The 26,007-nt window shown below is 34.3% G+C and overlaps 1 protein-coding gene across 1 annotated transcript in view; it reads left to right on the forward strand.

The window, feature by feature from the left end:
• CSMD1 (CUB and Sushi multiple domains 1) overlaps nucleotides 1-26,007 on the forward strand; it is a 1,182,441-nt gene that overhangs the window by 942,408 nt on the left and 214,026 nt on the right. Inside the window, exons 24-28 of the mRNA XM_062571121.1 lie at nucleotides 8,246-8,437; nucleotides 12,673-12,799; nucleotides 14,928-15,130; nucleotides 22,180-22,371; nucleotides 24,705-24,843. Coding sequence (XP_062427105.1) covers nucleotides 8,246-8,437; nucleotides 12,673-12,799; nucleotides 14,928-15,130; nucleotides 22,180-22,371; nucleotides 24,705-24,843 — 853 coding nt within the window. The remainder of the gene's footprint in view (nucleotides 1-8,245; nucleotides 8,438-12,672; nucleotides 12,800-14,927; nucleotides 15,131-22,179; nucleotides 22,372-24,704; nucleotides 24,844-26,007) is intronic.

A 26,007-nucleotide genomic window follows, 5' to 3' on the forward strand; every position in this document is an offset into this window, starting at 1 on the left:
TGCTTTTAGTCCTTTAGTGCTTAAAATGAGCACTCCAAAACTTTTACTTTCAGAAACTTAAAATCCTTCATGACTTGTCTTGTCATATACAGGGATTGATGATGTTGCTATTTTAATAGTATGCCCCTTATATAATAAATGTTAGTATTTATAGAAAACAATATGAGCATAGAAGCTAGGCTTTTGTTTCCAACTGTAGTTTCCTGATTAGAGAATGCCCACAACTACAGCTTCCACTGATTCCTGGTTAGAAGGTACCAGGATCCTATTCACTTTTTGCTAGGGAGAGGTTGTGCAGGTCTTCTAGATTAAGAGTGATGGTGACAGGCCAAAGGGCCTGATCCCAAGCCCTGGCTGGAGTGATCATCCGTGGCATGTCAGAAGCCTTGACCCAGATAGAGCTCCTGGTGGAGGATGTGGTTATCTGGTTCTCAGACTGCAGAAAATATTGGGCTGGAGGCAATGGGAGCCTCACTTGCAGTGGAAGTGCACCAGTCAAAGCAGTAAGCTGCCAGGTGAAGGAGCTACAGGAGGTTGTAGCATCAGGGGGATTAACAGGACATTGCCAAGGTCTTTAAAAAGACCTTGCAGAGACATAAAAGTAACTCCCACATTGATTGTGTCACATTATAAGGAAGAACACCTCAGGGCTACACTCAAGCAAACGATGGATGAGGACCATCAAGGTTGGGAAGGCTGGAAATGTGTGATTTCTGGTAACAAGAAGGAGGTACTTTCTGTCAGGGAGCAGTGAGAGGTGGCTGCTCCTGGGGGACTGGGGAGCTGGGAGCAATAACATGGCCAGCAGGGCACCAGGCTTGCCAGCCAGGGCCCGTCCTACCACTCCTGAGTGAGGCAAGCAGAGCAGGCCTGGGGATAGCAGTCAGGGTCAACCGAGAGTCCAAATCATCAGGTGAGTCCATGGTCACAAGGCAAGTCCAAAATCAAGCTGGGAAGTCATGTCCGGATCAGGTCCAAAGAGGGTAGTGAGGATCAGACACATTGCAGTGATTGTTGGCAGATTCCTAGCAACAAGTTAGATTCAAGGGCCAGCAATGAAGTCAGTCCACTGGTCAGGGTGTGAATAAACCAGATCCATGGCCAGGTGCAGGCATACTTGTGGAGGAACTGGAGACAGGCACACCGATATGTAGGTCAGGCAGCGGCTGAAGTTCCTGAGCTTAATGGAGCTCTTGGGCCATTTATCAGGGAATGTGCATAGAGATCCCAGTTCAAGCTAGTCAGGACCATTAAGGCCTATTAGTGCACACAGTGTCTCACTGTAGCCAAACTTGCAAGATAAAGTTTGAATAAGTAGGCAGAAGCAAAGGGTAGAAGATTGGCAGAACCATCAGGCACAAAGGTCCAGAATTCAGCTGTCAGTCAGTCACTAGTGGCACTGGGACCAGGATCATTTAACAGCTTTGCTAATGACCTGGCTAATGGGATGGAGCGCATCCTTGGCAAGTATAATACCTAATTATAATAATAATACCTAATCCCCAGTTAGGACCAGTTAATCCACTGAAAAGTGGATCTATGGCATTTTATGGCAAATAGCTATACGGAACTGAACAGTTGTTCTGGATCAGACTTAAAACCACTTGGAATCCTGATGTTGTTGGAGAAATTGAAATTGTTCATTAATATAAGCAGAAGTATATAATCTAGCATCAAAATATCTGTGTGCTCTCATTCATCCTCTGGATGCATCTATCTGTTATTCTTGATATAAACAGAACCTGCTTTCCATATTTAGGCACCTAAATTAGAGATTTAAAGTTCTGTAAATTCCCTAACTGGCATTTATCTTCTTAAAATGTCTTTACAGTTTTATCTGGTAGGCTTTCTCGCTAGAGTTCATACTGCAAATTGAAAGGCGCAGAGTCCACAGAAGGTACAACTTTGATTCATGCTTTCTTTGAATTTGTAAGAAAAAGAAGTGCTCCTCACCCTCAAAATCCCTCCGCTTTCTTTGAATTTGTAAGAAAAAGAAGTGCTCCTCACCCTCAAAAGCCCTCCCTTTCTTTCCCCCCCTTTTTTTTTTCTTTTTTCCTACAACTTAGTGATTGTAGCATTTCTTTAGGTCGGATCATATCTGGGGATATCATATCATATCTGTAATGAATGATCTATATCATATCTAGATCTATAATGACCTATATCATACCATATCTATAATGATCTATATCATATCTACATATGATAATTGGATCATATCATATCTATAATGATCTCTTCCGTGATCATTAAAAATGAATCTGTGCAGCACTGGAATACCCAGCAGTGCAAATTTGACCTGAATCTGGCATGAATGCATGACTGAGTTTCTGTAAAATTAGCTGGAGCATGTGGAAGGAATCTTATGAAGGTTTTGTGCTTTTATGCCAGCTTTGTGTATGGTTTGGCAAAAATCAGAATGGCATTGCAAATAATTATTAATCCAATATTCAAGCTTACAAATAAAGTTAACGTGTCAAGAATTGCTGAACAATTTTGAGCAAGAAGAGTGAGTTTATAGTAGATCAATGTTTTGCACCACATGGCCACAATATTAAGTGCTGTGATGTTACATTTATCGTACTGTCAGTTCAGTTATTTCCGGTTTTAAAGCTGTCTTCTTTCATCTCTCTAGATGAAGTTTTAATTACCGTACTATACTTTGGGAGCAGCAAACAGTAGCTATGCCTCTGGTAGAAAATTGTACCAAAGCATGAATAATATTTACAAAGCCAGAAAGAAAACAAGAAGGCATAAAATCTTGCAGGCTGGTTTCTTGGGTACTCAGAAGGGATCTATATTCTGGTCCCTGATAGCAATATTTTTATATGTTCTAAGACAGGCGTAATATAACATGCCTCAACATTCCTTGATGTAGGAATTACAATTCGGAATGAGTACTACAGCTAGCAATTGAGAGCATCTTTGTTACTTTTGTCTGTTTTCCAGACTGGTAAGTTTTAATTTTTAATATTGTTTTTTCTTATACCGTGTATAAAAAGATTTAATATTGAACTGCAGGCTAGAGTTTCCAATTAGGGACCAAATATCCAAAGACTGATAATGAAATACATAACTTTTGGAGTCCTACATCATTTTTCTGATCTGATCTGATCTGATTCAAAGAGAATTATTTTTATTCATTCATTTTTCACATAATCCTGTAGTGAACCTCACGAGTAAGATTATTGGCAGAAAGATAAAGATAAATCAGAAGAAAAATCAGAGAACTGTGATTGTCTATCACAGCATTTTAACAGTCGGGTTCAACAACAATGTGACATTTTATGGCAGATGACACCAGAACATGTACAAGAGTGTCTGGGAAAAATGAGTTGCAAAGGTATACTCTTGTATGTGATGTGGAAAAAATCATGTAAAGGAAGAGCTGGAAAGGTAGCTTGCCTGAAAACATGCAGGAACAAGATCCTGCTGTATTTGCACTCAGTTGGCACTCAGCACCTCCATGAGTGTGGAAACCTTGATTCGTAATTGGCCTCCTGAAGAACAGATGAACACAAGCTTTTTCCACTGCTTTTCACTGAAAAGCACAATGAATTTCAAAATTTCTGGCCACAAATTATGAACTGTCATCCTTATATTTTTCTAGAGTGTATATGAAGTGGCATTTTGAAAATCTGACTTAAAGACTAACAATTTGTCTGTTGGTTTAACCTACAGGAAAATTTCTATTATCCAGATACAAACAACAAAAATACTCTTTATTTTGTCATAATGAATGTCTGTACCTCTTTTTCTTTCTTTCTTTTTTTTTTTTTTTTGGCACAATATTGTGAAAACAATCCTAAAAATTCACAGAGTGCCACAGTACTTTTCCTGAATTAACAACGGTTAAAGTATAAAACAGTAAAATCATTATTAATTTTCCAAGGTGGTATTTTGATAAGAATATTTGAATAATCTAAACAGAACAGCAAATACTGAAGGGTTTAGTGTCTCAAGAATATTAAAATTATAGGCCTAGTTTATTTATTTCTGATTAAGCATTTTTATTTGTGTATTTATTTTTATGTATTATCTGTATGTGAAATGGAAAAATAAATTCTGATACCTGAAATAATGAGTTATGTTCTCCACAATCAGTTTATATAACACTTTAACCCTCCAAAATTTGATTAGATTTGAGTATAAAAAAGACTGACCAAAAATCTTAATACCTTTTCTGTTATAAATGTCCCTAAAAAGTCTCAAAAATAAAATTTAAAGCAAGCAATGTGTTTTTATAAAGCACTACATATCTTCTGACGCAAGCACAAGCTATGAAATTCCTATATGTACAGCTGATGTGCTCATATTTATTTTTTGTTACATCTTGCAGAGGTATCTTGTTATTTACAGACACAGAAATACAGTTCAGCAAGTGTTTGTGTAGTATGAGGGTCTTGAAGAAACAAATGATCCACCTTATGCTAGCGCTGTTGGTAGGTGAAAAAGTCCACATTTGGAGGAGGATGTCACTTCAAGAACAGTAAAAATATGTTAGATTTAGAGAGGCTTCATCTACATTTATGACATTCATACTGAAAATACAAGTATACAAATCTGCCAGATTTTCATTACATTTTGATTTGATTGAGCTCGACCAGTCTGAGGAGAAGGAAAGGAAGAGCCAGGAAGTAATTATTTTACTCATCTGTTATTGCACCATTAATTGAATTTTATGTTACAACAGAAGTTCCACCCATATTTTATTTCAGTTTTAGATATACAGTTATATACATACACATACATACGTAAACACTTGTGTTATGAAAGTCGATATATTTTAACATGAGAATAATATGATGTTTTATAGACATTATACATATTTAATAATATAAATAATTTCAAAAATAGGTTAGTTAGAATAATGCCAAAGGTTAGTAAATAACAAGTTGGTTATTTTAGTCTTAACATAAGCAGAACCCAATTCTTTTTTATATCTTCCTAAATGTCAAACCTCAATCTATATTTTGTATTAATTTCTGTCCTCTAAAACATTGGTTTTAGAGCAAGGATTGCCTATATCAGCCCAGGAAAATTTTTATGTTATTAAAGTAATGTCGAGGTCATTCAATTTCATGATTAATTTCATATCTTTGAAACATGTTATATTAAATTTAGTTATAGTATTTTAATATAGTATTACAAATTTTCAACATATGACCTATGGATACTTATGGTTTTCTTCCACAAAGTCTCCAAATATAACCAAGAAAAGCGTGCTTATTTTCAGTAGGCGTTGATTTTCACAGTACTGCAATCTGTAGCTTTGGAAAACTTGTAACAGTCTACAAATCAACAGAAGTGGAAAACTTCCATGTTAGTGGATACCTGATGGTATAAGTGAGTGATACAAAAATATGAACTATTTATAAGCTGAAGGAAATAGTAGAAAGATCTTTTTTTGTTGTAGTCAGTGCTGTTTCCAAGCAAGAGTACAGAAAGCGGAGGCAGGCTGTTGTAGGCTTCTCTCAAACTTCTGAAGCTTGTGGCGGGATGTTTTTAACATTTCACATTGCTTAGGTCTCAGGACTCTACAGGGGTCTTTATGGCAGATGAGAGAGGAAAAAAAAAGAAACAGGGAATAGTGTATCTGCCATGTTGTACTGTGCAAACAGATTATGAAGAGTTAAGCACACTGTACTTAGTTTTATACCAATTTGGAAGACCTTATTATCTGACTATTTGGTGCCTTTTAAAGACTCTCATCCTACAGAAGCAGCACTGCAAAAATTATAGCTGAAAAAAAAGAAAAGAAAAGAGAATTCTCTGGCATTGCATCATGTATATCCAAACATTTGTACAAAAGTGAATGCAAAGAGGCATATGTGAAATAACAGCAAGTCAGAATGACAATTTTATACCAGCCTTGACTTCTTCAATAGCGTGGATGGCTGTACAGCAGACTAGAAGAAAAGTTTATGTGTTCATATGTTTGTTTCATTTCACCCAACTCAGTCTGTTAGTGTTATGAGAGATACTACGTCTTCCTAACAGCCTTACTTTATGTGATGAAAGGTAGTGGAGACTCGGGCTCTTATGTAGCCAGCTAAATATATATCAGTTTTATAGAAGAGTTATTTCACCACACACACACAAAAGATTTTAATCAGAGAAATTTAATCAGAGAATAAATATCAATCGCATTCCACTGCCAATGATAAACTGATGTCACATTCAATGAAGGATGGAAAAGTACTCAAAAGGAGGTGGCAGATAAGTTGGCTCGTACGTTGGCACATACTGTCAAATCAGCATTAAAATATCATCACAATGCCTATAAAAATTATATTTTTTAGAATTGTAAGTTAATTTCTGTGTATGTTTAATAAGAAGGTTAAAATCAAGAAATATAGTTATTTCTGTGAAGTTCAGCTCACCTGAATGACCTAGTCACCTTGACTCCCTCTACAGTGAGTGAAGAAGAGAAATAGACCTTTTATAATTGCACAGTTCATTCAATCTATTTTAGGCATTTACTTGAGGATGAGATTAATCATACCCTGAAAGTGACTATTAACTCTAAAAGGAAATTCAGACAGCTGGTTTAGATACGGGTGTACTATAGACACGGAGAGCCAGTTAAAATAAATGTTAAAATAAATGCTGGAAACCGATCATGTTTGTTTCTTTTCTAGCGGAAAGGGAAATTGCAAGGACGTGCAAACATTTAACCTGGATACACTCTTTTAGCAAAGGAATAATGCTAAACTTCTATAATTCATTTGCACTTATAAATGGTGATTTCCATTTAATGCAAATTATACATACTCCTCCTGACACACAGGTTACATTTCTGCTTGTAAACTAAACATTGTCAGAGCATTGGTATGAGTGCTGAAATGTAGTTGCCAGTAGTGCTGAAATGTTAGGATCAACCCTAGCATAGTTATAGCTTGGGCCATCTAGCACTCTCCCAAGCAATCTTAGGTACAACTTGAGCTTAAAACCATTCCTAGAAGGTGGCTTAGGGACAGCCATGCTCTTTTGGAGAATAAGGGAGTTTAAGGTTATAGTTTTGGTTGGAGCATTATGGTTCTGGGGCCCTGACATTCCTTACTTTAGAGGCATAGAGAGAGATGCTGGGTCTGTGTGATAGAATAGCTTTTTAAGGGGTGAGATTTCTTCCCTGTAACTCTAGATGTTCAAAATTCTGAGCTAGCTTTTTATATAAAGAACTTAGGCTCTGTTTACAGTAAATAGAAAAAATAAATATTTCCATAGGATGGTTGTGCTGACTGATCTTATGTCTAAATAAGAGTTGAATGGGAATCTCCAAAAAGGTATAAAGTCAGCATTCTAAAACTGGCATCAAATAACAAATAACAACTAAACATGTAGGGGTCATTTCTTGTGATTTGGATGTACATGATTCAGACATCCAAACTATGTTATATTAAAAACCAAAAACCAAAACCAAAATTCTCTCACTGCATCATGAACAAAATCATAATTGCTATCAAATTCTGTTGATTTATTTGTGAGATTCACAGGAGATGGTGGGTCACACACAAACCTCAAAGCTATGGATGATGATAAATCATTTGGTATGGTATATTTAGTTAAAGTAATACAGTTTGAAGTGAAACACTGAGAAGAAAACAAAGGGATTTTCTGTTTTCAGAGGACTCAGTTTTAAGACAGATTTAGCTTCTCTGCAGGAGGAAAAACGAGGTATTAGACAATCCCTCATTTTTCCAGGAGAATGCTATTTGAAGATGAGCGTAGGGATATTTCTTCACATTCACTAGGGGAGAAATCGAAGCTATGCTGTCTTGACACTGGCAAAGATGAAACAACCTTTGTATTCCCTTCCCAAATTCCCAAAATGTTCTACTGGCTTGAGTGTGGAGATTAGATGAGGAAGTGAAGCTCCCACACAGTGCTAGTTACAGGACTGAAACTACTTTCTTTCCTCTGAATAAAGAAGATTGCAAGAATAGGAGGTGTATGAAATAATAAATTGCTCACTAATCTTTTAAGATAGTGCAAAGAATACCATTTCTTCACTAAAGTAATGTCATAATCTGGTATCAAAGGAACAGTTAGTTCTTGCTATTTCAATTTTCAATATCCCCATATTATATGCAATTTATCTTTCGTCACTGTGAATGCATCTAATCTAGTTAAATCATGAGAATATAATTTGCACTGAGATTGGATTACAGTTTGACTTATTTTATTGATTTTTTTGTTCTGTGTCTTTTTTCTTCTTCTTTTTTCTTTCCATTTCTTTTTGCAGGTTTTGACCTAGTGAAGTGTGAAGATCCTGGTATACCAAATTATGGCTACAAGATCCGAGATGGTGGACATTTTATAGACACTGTCATTTTATACAGCTGTAATCCTGGCTATGCGATGCATGGTAGTGGTATTATGACCTGTTTAAGTGGAGATCGAAGAGTTTGGGATAAACCTTTGCCAACTTGCATAGGTAATATGGATTGTGACAGTGAAAGATGTTTTTCTGTTCATTTAAGAAAAAAATAAGTATTCTGTCTTTATATATGATATGATAATGATGTATACGATATATGGTTTAAATTTTAAGTTATGATTTACTGTGGACATTCAATAATAACTTTTCTGGCTGTGAAATGCATTGCTGACTAGCAGTGGCTAAAAAACTTTTGGGTAATAGCTCTGTCTACAGCAATGGAAAATATATATCCCATATTCACAGGTATAAGGCAAATATATGTCCTTTGTTGATATCTGTTGTCATAAACTCCCAAGCTCCCTTCCATGCCTCAGGCTTTCCAACACCAACCATTTTGATAATGAAATTCATGAATCACTTAGAGTTTTCACTGAGATTAAATTTTCTTTTTTTTTTTTTGTTTGTTTGTTTGTTTGTTTATATGCTGCTGCTTTTGTTCAGATGATATCCTGGATCACTGAGTCTGATATGTTGCCACAGGCAGTAGTATTATATAAATTAATTATAAATTATTTCAGAAGCTCATTAATATGAGGTTAATTTATATTATTCATCCTACACTAGTAGACTAGAATTTGATCTGTTTGCACCCAAGACACTGTTGTCATGATAGAATATCCAGTCTATCAAACCCTAGAGGTAGACTTTTTCTTAAAAAATCGTGTCTTCAAGACTCTGAAACTCTATTTCATTAGAAGCAATACAAATGTTGAATAGATAAATACTGAGACAGACACAATATCTGAAAACCTGTACAGTGCACTGTACCACTGTGAGGCAGTGTTTTTCTTCAAATTCTTTCCAATCCAGCAATTTTTAGTGACTTCCCCTGAGAGCTGAGAAAGTATTTCTGTGTGGCTTCTGAATCATAGAATCAGTAAGGTTGGAAGGGACCTCTGGAGATCATCTAGTCCAACCTCCCTCCTCAACCAGGGTCACCTACAGCATGTTAGACAGGGTTGCATCCAGGCGGGCCTTGAAGATCTCCAGAGAAGGAGACCCCACAACCTCTCTGGGCAACCTGTGCCAGTGCTCTGTCACTCTCACAGGGAAGAAATTCCCCCTCACGGTCAGGCAGAACTTCCTGTGCTTCAATTTTTGCCCATTGCCTCTTGTCCTGTCACACTGGACAACTGAAAAGAGTTTGTCCCCGTCCCCTTGACACCTTCTCTTTGGGTACTTGTACACATTGATAAGATCCCCCCTCAGTCTTCCCTTCCCCAGGCTGAAGAGGCCCAGCTCTCGCAGCCTTTCCTCATAGGGCAGATGCTCCAGCCCTCTGATCATCTTCATAGCCCTCTGAAGCTTAGTTTTTGCACTTTTTACCAGTGTAGACAATCCACCAATTATTTCAAGACTCTCACCTGACCTGCAGCATCCCTGCGTTTTGCCTCTCCCCCATATTGGGTGCCACATTCTCTGTTCTAGGAACTTCTTCCTGCTGAACATGTTCACAAACCTGCAGTCTGTAAAGGAGCAAGCTCTCTTCCTTTCAAAGATTCACCTTATTTAGAGGGTGGGAGCTTGTTATTGTTTTTTTTTTTTTTTTTTTTTCCTACTTGTCTATGTGAAGAAAAACATGTCATGAAGATCACTGAAAATCCAGTTAAGCTTCTATAGATCATTTCATTTTCTACTTTATTTTTCAGTTCTCTCTATATATTCTTTTCTTCCTTCAGTTTTATCCTGTGCTGTCTTAGTTATATCTCTTCCTACATGGATCTGACTGGCTCCCTCTTTTCTCATTTCTCAATTCTATTCTCTTCATAATAGCTGTATGGTTCTATGGTCTCACTGTTATGCACTCCCAAAGGTCACTATTTTACCTAGACACACTTTCATTTAATGGAGTCACAGCTCCAGAAACCTCTTCTTTTTTGCTTGTTGTGTTTAATATCAACCTTTGATATTTTTTGTTGTCTTGAATGACATGTACATTTATTAAGTCATCTTTTCAGTTAGTTTAATTTCATTGGTAAAAAATTCCAAGACCATAGATAGACAGGTTCCACATGCTCTGCACCTAGTCATCTTTATTGACACACTACTATGTTAGTCTTAGCATTCCTTTTTATCTTTTTTTTTTCCTTTGTTCTAAGCCTTAATGAAGAAAAGACAATTCCTGTAATCCCTTCTTGGTTCATTAGCAGCTCAGATCCTTTTGCTCAGAGCAGCCTTGCTTTCATTAAAGGTTGGTAGCTAATTGTTAGCTACTACTTTTCTGTTAGTCTTGATCAAAAGTAGAAAATACTATGCCTAAGTCAATGTATGCCATCTGATAAAGTCTTTGTTTGAAAAAAAAAAAAAAAAAAAAAACTGAAAAAAGCTTGCCTAGCCTCAGAAGAAAAGAGACTCTTTCCTGACAGAATTTATTCTTGATGATGAAAAGCTTCTTTTGCAAGTTCCTTTAGATTGGCAGCTGACTTCTTTAGGTCCCTTGCTTAAGACATTCATCATTCAAAGCATCATGTGACAATATTTCCTGATCTGCTGTTATGGTTTACCTTTTAGAGTTACAGTTTAATATTTACAAAAGAAACAACCAAAAGAACCTAAATAATTGTCAACCACTTCTAATAATTAAGATAATACTTACTTTATATAGTATATTCTTTGAGATAGCAGTTTTATGGTATGTACATTTTCTGCATATTGAAAAACTACCTTTTTAGTTTTTTGGTCAGAATCACTCCAGAAAGTTTACTTCTGGTTTACTCCTAAAGTGGAAATTTTGGGGGGGAGATGAAGTATGTAATACATCCTGCTAAAGTCTACATCATGTTTCTGACAGAATCTTCTGATAATTTGAAAGCAAATCTGTCAATTAGTTTGAGTTAAAAAAAAAACCTCTGCTTTCTCTCACTTATCTTTAGTTCTTTGGTAAATACAGTAGGGTATCAGTCATTTCAGTTATCTTCAGACCTCCTTCAAGATGATTAATGCAATCTGAATTTTCCTGTATAATCAAAATTAACTGAAATTTTAGGAAAGTTATATTTGAAGATTTTTTTTGCAAAGTAGCTAAATCATTCATAATTTTGCTTTTGTTATGATTCTATAAATCATATTTAGTGTCCTGAGTGACCATAATGGCAGGATAGGTAAGTAAATCAGTCACCTTATTTCCCTTACAGTTATTTTCCTTTCTTGTGACAATTTGGTTGTCAGCAGTGTCTCAGTGGCATATAGAAAGCCTATTATTTGTCAAGTTTTTACTGCTAAATTATTTGGTCCCACTGCCATGGTTCTTTCATCATTCTGTGTCTTATGCTATCATGGATAGCTGTGAATAAAGAATTCTCCGTAGCAGTATTTTTTAACTCTTACTTGTGAAGTCACACTGGCAACTAAGGCATGAGTTCAGGGACATTACTTAGCTGTGGAGTCACTGATACTCTGATTCAGTGGCAACTGATTTGATTACACAGAGTTCCAGTGTCACCAACTCATCTCAGACATTTAGAGTATCAATTGCATGATACTCTAAATAAGAGAAGTAAGCCTGATTTGATTCTGGATACCTTGCATAGTAAGTCTCTGTTAAAGTAGTGATAATAAAAATGTTCAAAACAAGGTACTACATATTTTAAAATCCTAGCTTTCTGATTTATTTTCTCACTTGGAGGGCATATGGCATTTAAATATTTAAATACCTAAGGAAGCTACTAGGCAAAACCCAGTTGTTTTATGATAGAATTAAGCTTAAAGGTATATATAGTAACTTGAAAGCATTAAAGAAAAAAAGCACTTAGAAATTAGAACAAGAGAAAAAGTGTTTTTAATTGTAAAACCAAACTACATGAGCTCTAAATTTCAGTGTTCAGTGGTACTTTAAAAAGCCAAACATGCTAGGTAAGATGTCTCTGAGGCCTCCAAACTTTATGTTTTTTTGCCATTTGGTGATGATAAAAGTGAGATTTTGTGGTCTTAGTTTCTATTAAACTACTAGTTTTTTTCCCCCCAGTAAAATACCTTAATTACAAAAATAAAATTTTTTACATCACAACAAGGCAGCAATGAGATCACTTATATGTGTGTTTCTAAATCATGTACCTATTTTGGTTTGTATGGATATGTCTTGGTTTATAGTATTGTTCCAGAGATATTAGCCCCCCCCCCCCTTTTTTTTTACCTTTTTAGAAGATACAGAGATGTGAAGCAGAGGGAAAAAAGAAAGTGCAAAATATTATGGCTTTATTAAAAATAAACAGTCCTTATTTATTTTGTAGCTGAGTGTGGTGGTCGAATTCATGCTGCTACGTCGGGGCGCATTTTGTCTCCAGGTTACCCAGCACCATATGACAACAATCTTCATTGCACTTGGATTATCGAAGCAGATCCAGGAAAGACGATAAGGTACATACTTAATTTCAATACTTAAATTTTACTGTTGACTTCAGTATTTTGTAAATTATAATCTCTACCTAACCTCCTCATGTTTTCTACACTATTTTATGTTTATTAATTCCTTCATACATTAATAAAGTTGATGCTTGTTGTGCTGGCATTTATGAATGCTATTCCTCTAGTGCACCTTGGTCCCTAAATTGTACTGCAGATAGCTAGGTATCTAATTCAGAACTCTCAATTCTATTAGATTATATGGCTTGTAAATCTTTGGTATGGTACAGCTGTGCACTGCTATGCTTTTTTCTAACTGTAAACCAGCTAAAAAGCCAAGATGTCACCTGTGGCTTCAGATTTCTTCCTCTGAGTTGTTGTAATGTCATTTTTTTATATATCTTACTGTCAAATTCAATGTAATAATTAGTTTTAAATAGAATATAATTAGTCAACCCTTTCTTTTTTAAAAAAAAAATGCCTCAAGCAATCATAAAGTGCCAGGCTGTCTGCCAGCAGTGCTGGCACGTCAGGCATCTCGGAACTTGCTGGGTATCTTTAAGAAGTGCTTTTTTGTCATCAATGCTTTGATCTGATAAAGATCTGACAATTAACAGCAGCTGAAGATTAGCACTATAAGGCCTTATATACATCTCTGAAGGGCTTTCATTTTATATTACTGCTCTCTTCTGTTATAGTGTTATTAATATATATTGCTTTCTGAAGTATGTAAGTAATACTTTCTCCTCTCTCCAGAAGAAGGAAATTAGTAATGCACAAGGAAAACTTTAAAAAAAGTTTTCAATTTGCCATACTAATAAGAAAGAACTAGTTAGATCACTCAAAGAGTGGAAGGTATACCAACAGTTAAAGATTATTTCAGCTCATCTTTGCTGCAGTTAACACATGAATTCAAAGACTCAGAAATGACAAATTCTATCTAATATTCATGCTAATTATTCTACTCCTAGCAGGAAACTGCTGTGAAAACAAGAATATAACAAAAACATTAAACATACTTCTAATCAAAATAGATAATCTTAATTTCAGTTGAGAATCTCTTAATACTTACGTATTTAATGATATGCAACAGAGGTTAGTTTCATGCTGCAGTGGCAGAATAGATATGTGTAATGTCCAGTAAACACCCTTTTTTTACAATATTATCTCTTTATTTTGAGCTAAAGGTTAACAAATATTAAGCTGTTTCAGTAATCGTTTTATGTGAACAACCATTTTAACTGATCATCAAGATGAACTTTCAGTAAAGCCCATTCACTGAAAGATCTTTCATTTTTTACTTTCCTATTTTAGTAATCCCATTTCACTAAAACAAATAATGAATTCACTCCATCACAGGTGAATTCAATGAATTATTTTCATTTAAATGAAAATTTTCAAATTAATGACAAATGGGATGAAGAAATGTTAGCACAGAACTACTGAAAACAATAAAAGAGTTTTGATATTTACTTACTAGATTTCTTCAGTGTTAAAAATATAAGCAGCAATCAGAACTTGAAGTCAATGCAAAGTTTTTGAATACTAAAATAACATTCATGAACACCATTGTAAAACAGATTAGAGTTTTCTATTACAGTACGATTATATAATTTATGAATTTTGGCAGAAGGTAAAGGTAGGAGAAGACATTTTTTGCTAATGTAAAAAAAAAGGCAGAACTGACAGAATTTCCTGTGCTATACATACTAACATCTAGTGGAAAATAAATTATTATCAGAAAGAATGTCAACTGCTTTTTTCAATTGCATGTCATTGAATCTAATCAGTTAGTGTTCTTGGTATCCTTGCATGAATAAAGAGAGGAAAGCTTTCATCAAATCATTGTTCTTATCTCTTAAAATATCTATGATAAAAACAAGCTTATTAATAGAACAAGTGTCATATGTTGTAATAGTGGATTTTGCAGGTGCAGTGTAGAGAGGACAGAACAGAATCTCTCTTACGAGATCATCTCATCAAACTGGAAAAAATGGGTATCACTTCAGCACCACCACTGTTTCTTCAGTCCTGAAACAGGAATAGCATCTCCAAATTAAGAACAATTTGGGAATGATTGCTTGGAGTTTTATGTAATTATGCTTAATGAGTAATATGCAGTGTTTTTAATATTTCTTTGCAGTCTACATTTTATTGTTTTTGACACTGAGGTTGCTCATGACATCTTGAAGGTGTGGGATGGGCCTATTGAGAGCAGCATATTGCTGAAAGAATGGAGTGGCTCAGCCCTTCCAGAGGATATTCACAGCACTTTCAACTCATTGACGTTACAGTTTGACAGTGACTTCTTTATCAGCAAATCAGGCTTTTCCATTCAGTTCTCAAGTATGTAAATCCTTTTTCATCTCAAATACAGCCAGTTTTTATTCTAGTATATATGAATTGTTTCTCGTCTTACAACTTCCTCAGTCTATACAAAAAGAGATATTATTGTAATTATTACATGTGTTTATGCAAAATAGGCACTATTAGGTTGATTTGTTTGGATTTGCTTTGTATCTTTAAGTTTTCTTAGTCCTTGATTTATACAGCAACCCCAGGCCCAGCATTATTTTATTAATAATTATATACAAACCTAAATGGGTTTGTACATACACAAATTTTCTTCCGAACTGATACCTTTTGCATGTCCTTACCGTACTCTCTAATAATATTTTAATTCCTTTGTGGGTTTTTTTTAATCATTATACCTGTTGCATACTGGATCATTTTTATGATTTCAGCAACTGTGTGTGTACACAGTTAAACTGAGGGAAAAAATAGAATATATCTGACCATTTTGAAATACTTTAAAATTTTTACTGTTAAATTAATCAAAGAAATTCAAATTTTATCTTCAGGTCTAAAGTAAAAGCTTGTCTGTACATAGAATAATGAGATCAGTGATGTAAAATTGAGCATATGGAATTTTTCCAATATTATGACTGAAGTGTTACAGGCTAGGTGAGACTGCAGGGAGACAATATTACTGTATTTAATTCAGTCATTGTGTTTTTATATATTTAGATACAATTTATGTAAGGGTATATCTACTTAAGAAACTAGGAAAATGAAGACAAATTAATAAAACATGTGAACATGTCTTATTTAAAACCTTACCTAGAGTTGCTGTTGTTCTCAAACAAATGGCACTAATAAGCTTCCAGTTCTATTATTTCTGAATGAGGACATCTACTCACTAGTACTGAATGACAAAACTAGGGAATTTCCTGTTCTCTTAATAAAACATTTGAATTTTACCTGTTTGCTTCATTTAGTTTAACTTTTCTGAATGTTGTACAGCACAAACTGTGCTGAGATACCAGTTAAAGTATGCAAAATAAATTAAAAAAATAAGAGTAGAATAAATGTTTCTGAAATTTCTGACCTGTGTGGTATATAATATGCTGCTTTTCAAGCTTTGAAAGTGTCAGATTATATTGTTAGAGTTATCAAACACATTTTATGGTATATTGTGTAAAACAGGCTTATCAGTTAATCCATAAATTATGGAAGGAAGAAAACATATACATTATTAGACTTGTCAACATAGGTATTGCTGTATGTTCTTTGACCTTTGTTGATACCTATAATAAATAGGAGACATATAGGTGCCATAAGAGTGAAGAACTGATTTGATCATCTTACTGTAATATCTGATGAATCTGTTTGGTGATTATGCTGGCAATTGCAGTGTATGTCTAACTGTAGTTAATTGGAATTAGTGGTGAGGAACTAAACATCTCAGCTCAAGTTAAGGGAAAATTATATAAGAGTTCGGTTCACCTGCTTGGCAAGTATAAGTTTTATTTTTTAAATTGCAATATAGATATAGATATATGATTTAAGGAATATATTAAACAAAATGTTAAATTATTTCATGTGAAAATCAAGCTTACTTTATTTAATCTCTTTAAGGCAATAGAAAGACCACTATTGCCCCAATCCAGTAAAGCATTTGAATATCCATTGAACTATGGATATATGACTATTGTTGCATGCTTTGCATTCATCATATATTCAAACTGTATGTCAGTTTAGGCTAAGGCTGCACAAAATATTGAAAATTGACTACTTAAGTAGTTTCTCTAATTGATTCAGTAAAATAGTGTCAATCCCAGAAAGTGTAAATGGTTTATTACAAGTTATTACAAGTTCTGTTAAGATAACTGCTCAAGTTTTGAATCTTTGTATTACTTAAAGGATTTTCAGGTGATGCATTTATTAAGGAATATATTTTATTTAAACATGAGTTACAAAATAAAAAGTAACCTGCAGATTCAGAAATGAGCAGAACTAAAATTTTCAAGACTCTGAAACTCTGACACAGGCTGCTTCTGCACTGGATTATGTAATTGGGATGAATGTCTGTGTGAATGAACATCTACTGAGAAGATCACATAAAGGGTATACATGTGAAAGTATCAGGTCACATGAACAGCTTAAAATCAAAGCACTAAAGTGCTACCTTTCAGCTGGAGAATTTGTTTCACTGTGTTGCAAAGGTACTGATCACTTGTGTCCTCTCCATGCGGCCCTGGAATGCCCTTATTACATTTATCTAAAAAAGAAACGCTGTGAAAGGATGGTGTGAGGAGAGAGGCAAAATGATGAATCACATACTCAGCATGTGAGACTTGATAAATCAGAAAATATCATCTATGAATTACTTAGTTTATTGTATATGTAGGAAGAGGAATTTTTTGCAGAAAAAAATATAAAAGGCTGAAGTTCACAAAATGTTTGGACAATATTAAAAGTCCATTTTCTTGCCCACTCAGCTCAGCATGTAGAACACAAGGACATGAACTGACTAGAGTGATTATGTTAATTGTAGTCAGCTTAATGCTTTTCATTAAAACTTAATTACCATTTAATCATGCATAAAAGGACAAAAATGGAGTTCATTGTACAAAATTGACCTTTACTCTGGGGGTTAAGTACATTTAAACTATGTATAGCAAGCCAGTGATGTCAACCAACTCTTTCTTTTCAGGACATAGAACTTGAGCACAGAGAGGGTATAGACAAATTTGATACCTGGCTTCTTTTTTCCCCTAGATAACCCACTTAGTGGCAGAAAAACATTCCTACCTAAGCTAAGTATATAAAAATAAGGTATCTAACCTTGTTTAATTCTGTCCTGAGTCTTTAAGTTAAATAGGATAAATTTACTGTAGGAAACCTATAAGTCTAGTTATTCTAATATAGACTAAATTTAAAACTTCTAGACATTTGAGAGTGAGTGAAATAAATTCTACTCTAAGGTCATGGCATGGTTGCTTTTTCATAGATTTCTAGTTCCATTTCAGATATCCTAAGATATTCTTCTCAGTCTCCATCTACCACGCCAGAAGGCACTTGGGTCATATCTACTAGTCCTATTTGGGTATTTTGGATATGTAGAGCATCTTAAATAAGTCTAGCCATCAATGCTGGAGCAGATCAATCTTATTAAAAGTGTTTAATGTTCAGTAACTCTGGACTTTTGAAGGCATTTGGATCTCATGCTAGTAGATGGTTCATTCCTTTTTATTAACCTGTGCATCCTGAAGCTTATTTTATTAAGAACTTGTTTATATCTAACTATGCAAATTGTTTGTTTGATATTTAACAAAACCAATACATGTGGCAGATGAAAGGGACAACACTGTCAGAGACTTTCTAAGAAGATTCATTTGTACAGACTCAGATAGACTCATTTTAATAGTACTTAACGATAGTTCTACCTTAACAGTCTAGCTTTCTTTTCTTTGAATCAAATTCTAGCTGTTACAATTTGAGAGAACTGCACCTTTTTCTGAAACTGAATGATGCATTCATAATTCCACGGTTGATTTCATAAATTTTGTCCTTCAAGAGTACAATACATCAAAGGTTTATTTTCACATATCTCATAATGAAAAATCTGTTTATACATTTTTGGAAATGTCTAACTCTTCTGGAGTCAGATCCATCTGTGATAATTTTCTATGCTGACCTATGATTCTATGAAATTATTAATTTCTATCTGTCATAGCCTTCTTTAAGCATATAGTTCAATTAACAATATTCCTATTTCTGCCTTCATGTAAACTGGAATGTATCTTTTTTGCTAATGAAGAACAATTAGAAAAAAACTGAAACAGCAGAGATATTTTTCTCTTTTTTGGTAATATTTCTTTCTTGTTAGTCACTCATTTTATTAAACAGAAAATATGAAATGATCGCATTTCTGTACTTATTTTAGCTTGCCTTTCTTTTTTGTTTTGTTTTGTTTCTGTTATTTCCTTGCTTTCCCCAGATTTGCTCTTGGGCATAAGTGAAGAGATAAGAAATGAAGATTAAAGATTCCTAACTAAATCTTTATCTTAACAACACAAGTCAACAGTTATAATAAAATAAACAAACAGGTCATCTCAGTCAGTTAATTAGAATAATTACTTGGAGGCTATTGTCTATGATGCTGACATTTTGTTGATTTCTTCCTTCTTCTGACAAGAGCTTAAATATCATTGGCTCTGTGTTTATGACATTGAGCTCACTCTGACATACATATGTACAGTTTAAGCAATGGTATGTGTTTATGACCAGTTTTTGAATTCCATTTGGTCGTGTGTCTGTCTACAGAAATTCTTATGGTAACTGTGCCCTCTATCCTGAACTACTAGGGTAGTGTTATCTTGGAAGTTGTTTTTTCTATTGCTCAAATATCTTTTAATTACTTGCTTAATAGTTTGAGCTATTACATTTAAGTAGTATCAGCATTTCCATGAGAGAATCTTCACTTGCAGGAATTGCATTTCCATTGTGATTGTTTAAGTCTGAGCCATGATGAAATTGCCAAGAAAGAGGGGTTAGTACAAAAATACTTTTAAAACACATGCCTTACTAAATAACTAAATCTTGAGTTCAAAGAAAATAAAAAGCATTAAGACATGACTTGCTAAAAGAAATAAACAATTGGGCACCAGAACTAAGATTAAACTTTAAAGGCTGTAACCTAATAATATTTCATAGTTAGATTTCTTTTCTTGCTTTTTCTGATGTTATTAATATTACATTGCATGCTCATAATAACACAGTGACATTAACATGGAAAATGATTTCTACCAAAAACCTCTGTGCTATGGGTAAGTGCCTGGGTAAGGTATCATCACCAGCCTCATATTTATTTCCAATAAGAGGTTCAGGGCTTTATATTCTGCTCTCACATAGATCCTTATCTTTGTACTCCAGGAAGCATATAAATCTAAAGAAGAAGAGAATGTTTCAGAAACATCTATATTAAACTTTTCTTCTTTGGGTTATCAGAGGTGTCCCCAGCTCAGTGCTGGGCTGTTGTGAAGCCCATTAGGAAGCACTTCACTCTCCATTACGCTGCTCCAGAAGGTTGGCTGCCTCCCTCTGGGCCTGAGAGTTGTGATAATCTTGAGTACGGGCACTCCAAATTACCATGTGGATCTTTTCTATTTCACTGATTGCAGCAGAGTTTTTTGAAACATTTTTTGAAACAGATTTTAAAGCCTATTTTTTTTAAAAAAGCAAGCACTATAAAACTAGCAAGGAAAAAGAATAGATTGCAGGTAGTTTATCTTGAGTGATGTTTACTGTATATACTATTGGCACTTATTTCCAAAGCTGTCCTGCAAAGAGTAAACGCAAATATTGCCCTTCCCATCTTGTAAGAACTGATGCAAAGAAGTCTACTAGATCTGATAATCCAAGGTTAAGCCTGGGAAGCCATCTAAATACTAGGCCCATGTAAATAGCGCTGGATTTTGGTGCCACTCATGTTAAAATAAAATGTGGCAAATGTATATTTCATTTAAAATATAAACAAAATGCAACTTTCACATGGCTTAGGTTCTTTCTATTACTTTATCCTCTTTCTGTTTAATTCTCTTAATGCCACGTAAGAGGAAGGTATCTGTTTTGTAGAAGTATCCTACAGGTGGGAGAGCATTAGACTGAAGATCTAAAGGTCCCAGGTTCAAGCCTGAGCTTCAGCAAGTTTGGGGGGGTCCTTGTTACAGGTTTGCCCAGAGAGGTTGTGGAGTCTCCTTCTCTGGAGATATTCAAAGCCCACCTGGATGCGACCTTGTCTAACATGCTCTAGGTGACCCCGCTTGAGCAGGGGTTTGGACTAGATGATCTCCAGAGGTCCCTTCCAACCTTACCAATTCTATGACGTTCTATAACATCTATTACCCTTTCATATTAACTCCTTAAAAGCGAATTTCGAGGATCCCTCATTCATGTTGCCAATTTTAAAGGAAACTCAACAATAAATTGAGATATATTATACAACAATTTATTATGTATCCCTCCTCTGCAGAGATCAGTGTGCAATGCGATTTACCCTGCATATGGTTCAGTAAACTTGGAATGATAAATTTCCTGTACAGTCAATTCAGATTTTTCATGTTGTGACTCAGGGTCCTTGATGCAGTATAGTACCCAGGGCCTCCAGGTTTATAATCCAGCCTTGTGCTGGTGTAAGTGCTGGTCTGAGGTGTAATGGTGAGGTTTCAAGCAGTGCTGTGTTCTACTTCTGCAACACACTGGCTGCAGAAGTCTCTCTGTTTTCTAGAGACCAACTAGAAAGTATAAAACATCTTACTAGCTACATCTCCTGAAGAGGAGGGAGACATGTTGAAGGAAGTAGCATAAAAATCACCTGGTCTTTTCCACAAATCCACAGTGGGTGTGGATTTGTGTATCTAATTTTTTGGTCGATTTAGTTGCTTTATGTTGTAGCATGGTGTTCTACTTGTTCTTGTTCTACTTGTTCTTGTTCTACTTGTTTTAATATTATGCTTGACTATATTATCTATATCTGCAGGGTTATACAAACTTACTAGACTGAACATAAGCGAAGCATCTTTCTTAGAATTCATCTTAGATTCATTTGGAGTATACTCAGAAACTTGTTGTCTGCCCCTGGAGTGGGAACTTCAGGGCTGTGTAAAATGTTCAAGCAGCTATGCATACATAGCATTTCCGTGCCAGAGGATATTAAAACCATAAAATTATGTTGTTGCAATACTTGCCCTATTGTACAAAAGGCTTTATAGTGCATAAAGAAATTTGCTTTGGTTACTGTGAGAAAAGGAGTTATTAGCTCTTTTGATACATTAACCAGACCCCCCAAAAAGGAGAAGAAAAAAAAAAACTGTGTTTATTCCCCCTTGGGCCATATTTTATACTAAGAAAATTGGCAGGAAGCCAACATAAACATGATGTATCTTGGTAGGCAAATTCTCATAGAAATAAAGAAAAAAGTGCCTTCTTATGTTAACTGATGAGTAAATAATATTGCCTCTGGTTGAGATGCTCTTGTAAAAATATTATACTATTCATTATGGATGTTTAGTATCTAGTCTTAAAGTTTTTATTTCATGATTCCCCTATAGCTTCTATTGCATCAACTTGCAATGATCCTGGGACACCACAGAATGGCACCAGATACGGAGACAGCAGAGAACCTGGGGATACCACTACCTTTCAGTGTGACCCTGGCTATCAGCTTCAAGGACACGCTAAAATTACATGTGTACAACTGAATAACCGATTCTTTTGGCAGCCTGATCCGCCTACATGCATAGGTAATGAGATGAAATGTTAGTCTGTGCTTAAGATTAATGCAAAACATATTTCTAGTTAAGCTAGTGGACATGCAATGCTAAATTTGGAATAATGCTCTCTTCAAAATGCAGTTACTTAGTACTTATGGTTACTGACAGTCTCATGCTCAAGAATAATTCTATTTTGGATGTTATCTTCTCTATTCTATCTTTTAAATTTTATGATAGTTTGAAATTCATAAAGTTTGTCGTAAATAATAAAGTGGAAGAGGTGATTTGGATCAAAATTTTTTTTCATATTGGATAGGATGTGTGACAAATGCAATCTCTTACAGTGATGTTCCCTGTAGTAATTTAATTACATAAATTGTGGTTGATTATTATTTCAGAAAATGCTCTGAATATATAAGGTCTCTTATATATTAAATAGCCACCCTGTACAACCCCTAGAAAACTACAGAGATTTATTTTTCTCTTTTCTTTTTTCTTTTCTTTTTTTCTTTCTTTCTTTTTTTTTTTTTTTTTTTTTTTTTTGAAGTAGAATGCTTGTTGGAAAAAATAGATTCAGAGGAGGGGCCTATTTGAAAATGCTTTTGAAATAAATGGGATGTTTTATTCATTTACATAACATTAGAGATGGGAGAAATCTTATCTTCTTTCTTTGAAACTGGTTTTGATTTTTGGTACTCTAAATCCAGTGTCACGTGAAGATTTCTGTGAGGTTTTGGTCAGTAGGGTAGTAGTTACAGGCCTAGAATCTTGATGAAATGTATTTTAAGGATGTCAGTGCAGCTCCTTTAAAGTTAAGATTAATAACCTTAAAAAAAAATTATCTGCTATGTATAACAGTTTTTCAGATTTTTATCATTATGTTGCATATTGATTTATAATTAAATGAAGACTTTATTTAATGATCCTTGAAGACCACATACAATCTGCTTTAGTATTAATAGAAAAGTATAATGCTTTTCCTGCAGGCCTTTGGGGAAAGGCACCTTCTAAATTAGAAAATCTCTGAACGGTTATAGTCCTTCTGTTTCCTCTAAAGCATTTCTAGATATCTGAAAAATAAAGGGAAGACTCAGGATAGTGCAGGATAGTGTCTCTGACTCCATATCAGAATAGATCCGTAGCAGAATTGTAGCAGCATAAAATTTGTAGTGTCTTTTGAATGTCTTATATGCAAGGTATAAAAGACAGCATGAAAATGTTTCCTAAACATATTGGAATTATTCCCAAATTAAAAATATTTAAATAAAAATCAAAATTCGAGACATACGGTGCCTAATGATTTTCAAGATATATACTCTTTCTATGAACTCAAATTTCCATCACTCACTTATTTCTTTTTATTATCTTATCAAAGAAAAAAAAAAGACAAATACATATGGTTAAAATGATGTACCTATATTTATTCTTCCATATACTCAAAGTGATTTAGAAGGGAAAAGTAGTTTAAAATAATCTTTATTGTAGACATGCCAATATTAGAAACTTCAGAGTTTCTGCAAATTCATTATATGCTGTTTTAAAAATTACCATGAATTACTTATTTCAATATGCTGAGGATGATTTTGATTTAATCGTTGTATTTTTTAATACTTTGAACACTGTTAGAAATCCATTCATGATACTTTAATGTTTTTGGCTGCGTTTATACTTTATAACTTTCCTGAGAATATGATCATAGTTATCCTAGGCTGAATCATCAGAACATACTCAGAATACCTGAATAGTTTCCTAGAATAATTTATTTATGAATAAAACCAAAATAAAATCAAACAAAAATACCATACCAAAAATACAGACTAAAACAGAAAAAAAACCCTCCCTCAAAAAAAAAAAAAAAAAAAAAAAAAAAAAAAAAAAAAAAAGCATGAAAAAATAGACCAAACAGAAATAAATAAAAATTGTTTGTTTTGTTTTTATTAAATATCACAAGGACAACATCTGCATTAACATTTTCATTCATACCAGCAGTATGCTTTCAAAGTAAGTTTTCCTGATCATGCTTTGGTTCACAGTGTGGAGTTGTCTTGGAGCTTTTGAATTAAACTAAACTGCAAGATGTGCTTTATGAGCACACCTGCTGCACTCTGACCATGAGTGGCCAGTCAGACCGTTGGACCAGACTAGAAGTGTTCTGATTTAATCCTGCTTGTACTATTTTTAATATGAATGAAATTAATTTTTCTGGAAAATACCAAAAAAAAAAAAATGTTAATTAGAAGTGGGAAGGCTAGGCACTATTAAAAAAAAAAAATGCAGAAGTCAATTTACTTCTATTTTAACAGCTAGCATGCTTGTGAATTTAGCATGTAACTATATCCCTATTTCTTTTTGCATTATTACAGCCGCATGTGGAGGAAACCTGACAGGCCCGGCAGGAGTTATTTTATCACCTAACTATCCACAGCCCTATCCTCCTGGGAAAGAGTGTGACTGGAGAATAAGAGTAAACCCTGATTTCGTCATTGCCTTGTTGTTCAAAAGGTACCATTTCTAGATGAATGCCTCTGTTTAACAGATTTTTCAATGTTACACCTAAAAATGGCATCATTTATCATATTCCCTAGCTAAGTTCTGGAGCATACATCTAAGATGGGCTATATCATTGCTTCCAAATAATGTAAAAGAAAATAACATAAACTAAGGCAGTTTTTGGTACCAAATACGTACTTGAACAATAAAACTCTGTGACCTATGAGACAGAAAGCTTTAAAGCCATAGTCATTTGTCAGAAATGCTCAATTTACTCTGTGGTACTTCACAGTAGAGATTTGAATTGTATTGGAAACTCATTCAAAAAAAATCCAGTTTTAAAACTTTTACTAACACAGACTAAATGCATTTTACTTGGAGTATATAGATCAGGCAAAAAATATATATATATATACATATATAAAATTATATTTTACTCTATTTAGTGAAAAACTAAGAGAACTAAAAGTTGTCTGCATAATGTTACCTCTTGGTGTTTTAAACTGTTTTTATTATTGAATGTACCATCGGTCATCTATATTTATTGCAAATATTTTTAACACAATTATAACTTCGGGCATGTAACACTATATTTATGTGTTTAGTTTATCATTATTTTTGAATCAGGCTACAATCATCTTGGCTGCTTTGCAATTTTTTTCTTGTTTTTGTTCCATGATTTTTTCTGTTCTAACTGTGATTTTAAAGTTACGAATGCTAACATTGCTGCAGACGCTAGTGTGGAGGGGATCAACTCTAGGTCTTTTAGAAACACTTAGTAGCATGTTCAGAATCTTCTTGTGTAAAATTTGCATCCTTTTGGAGGGAAAAATGGTCTGCTTTGTTGGCTCACCTGCAATATGTTTTCTAATGAAATGTTGATATGCAAGACATGAAAGAATTAAAATCTAAGGTACTAGGAATTATATGATCAAGAATGTGATAATTCTGTTTTTTAATTATTTGTTAAAATAGTAGTAAGAGATGAGAATAAATGTCCATTAATTATACTCCTGAAAATGCCATATAGTGGGTATGTAAACAGGTATGGTAAGCATCGTATTACTGTGCACTTTATAAATAATCAGTTCAAAAGGAAGATGAAAGAAACTTATGATTATATAATATACAGGTTGTTTGTGAATCTTATTTTAAGGATTACAAATACTAACAATA

Source organism: Rhea pennata, chromosome 3, assembly GCF_028389875.1.
Source record: "Rhea pennata isolate bPtePen1 chromosome 3, bPtePen1.pri, whole genome shotgun sequence".
Taxonomy (NCBI): domain Eukaryota; kingdom Metazoa; phylum Chordata; class Aves; order Rheiformes; family Rheidae; genus Rhea; species Rhea pennata.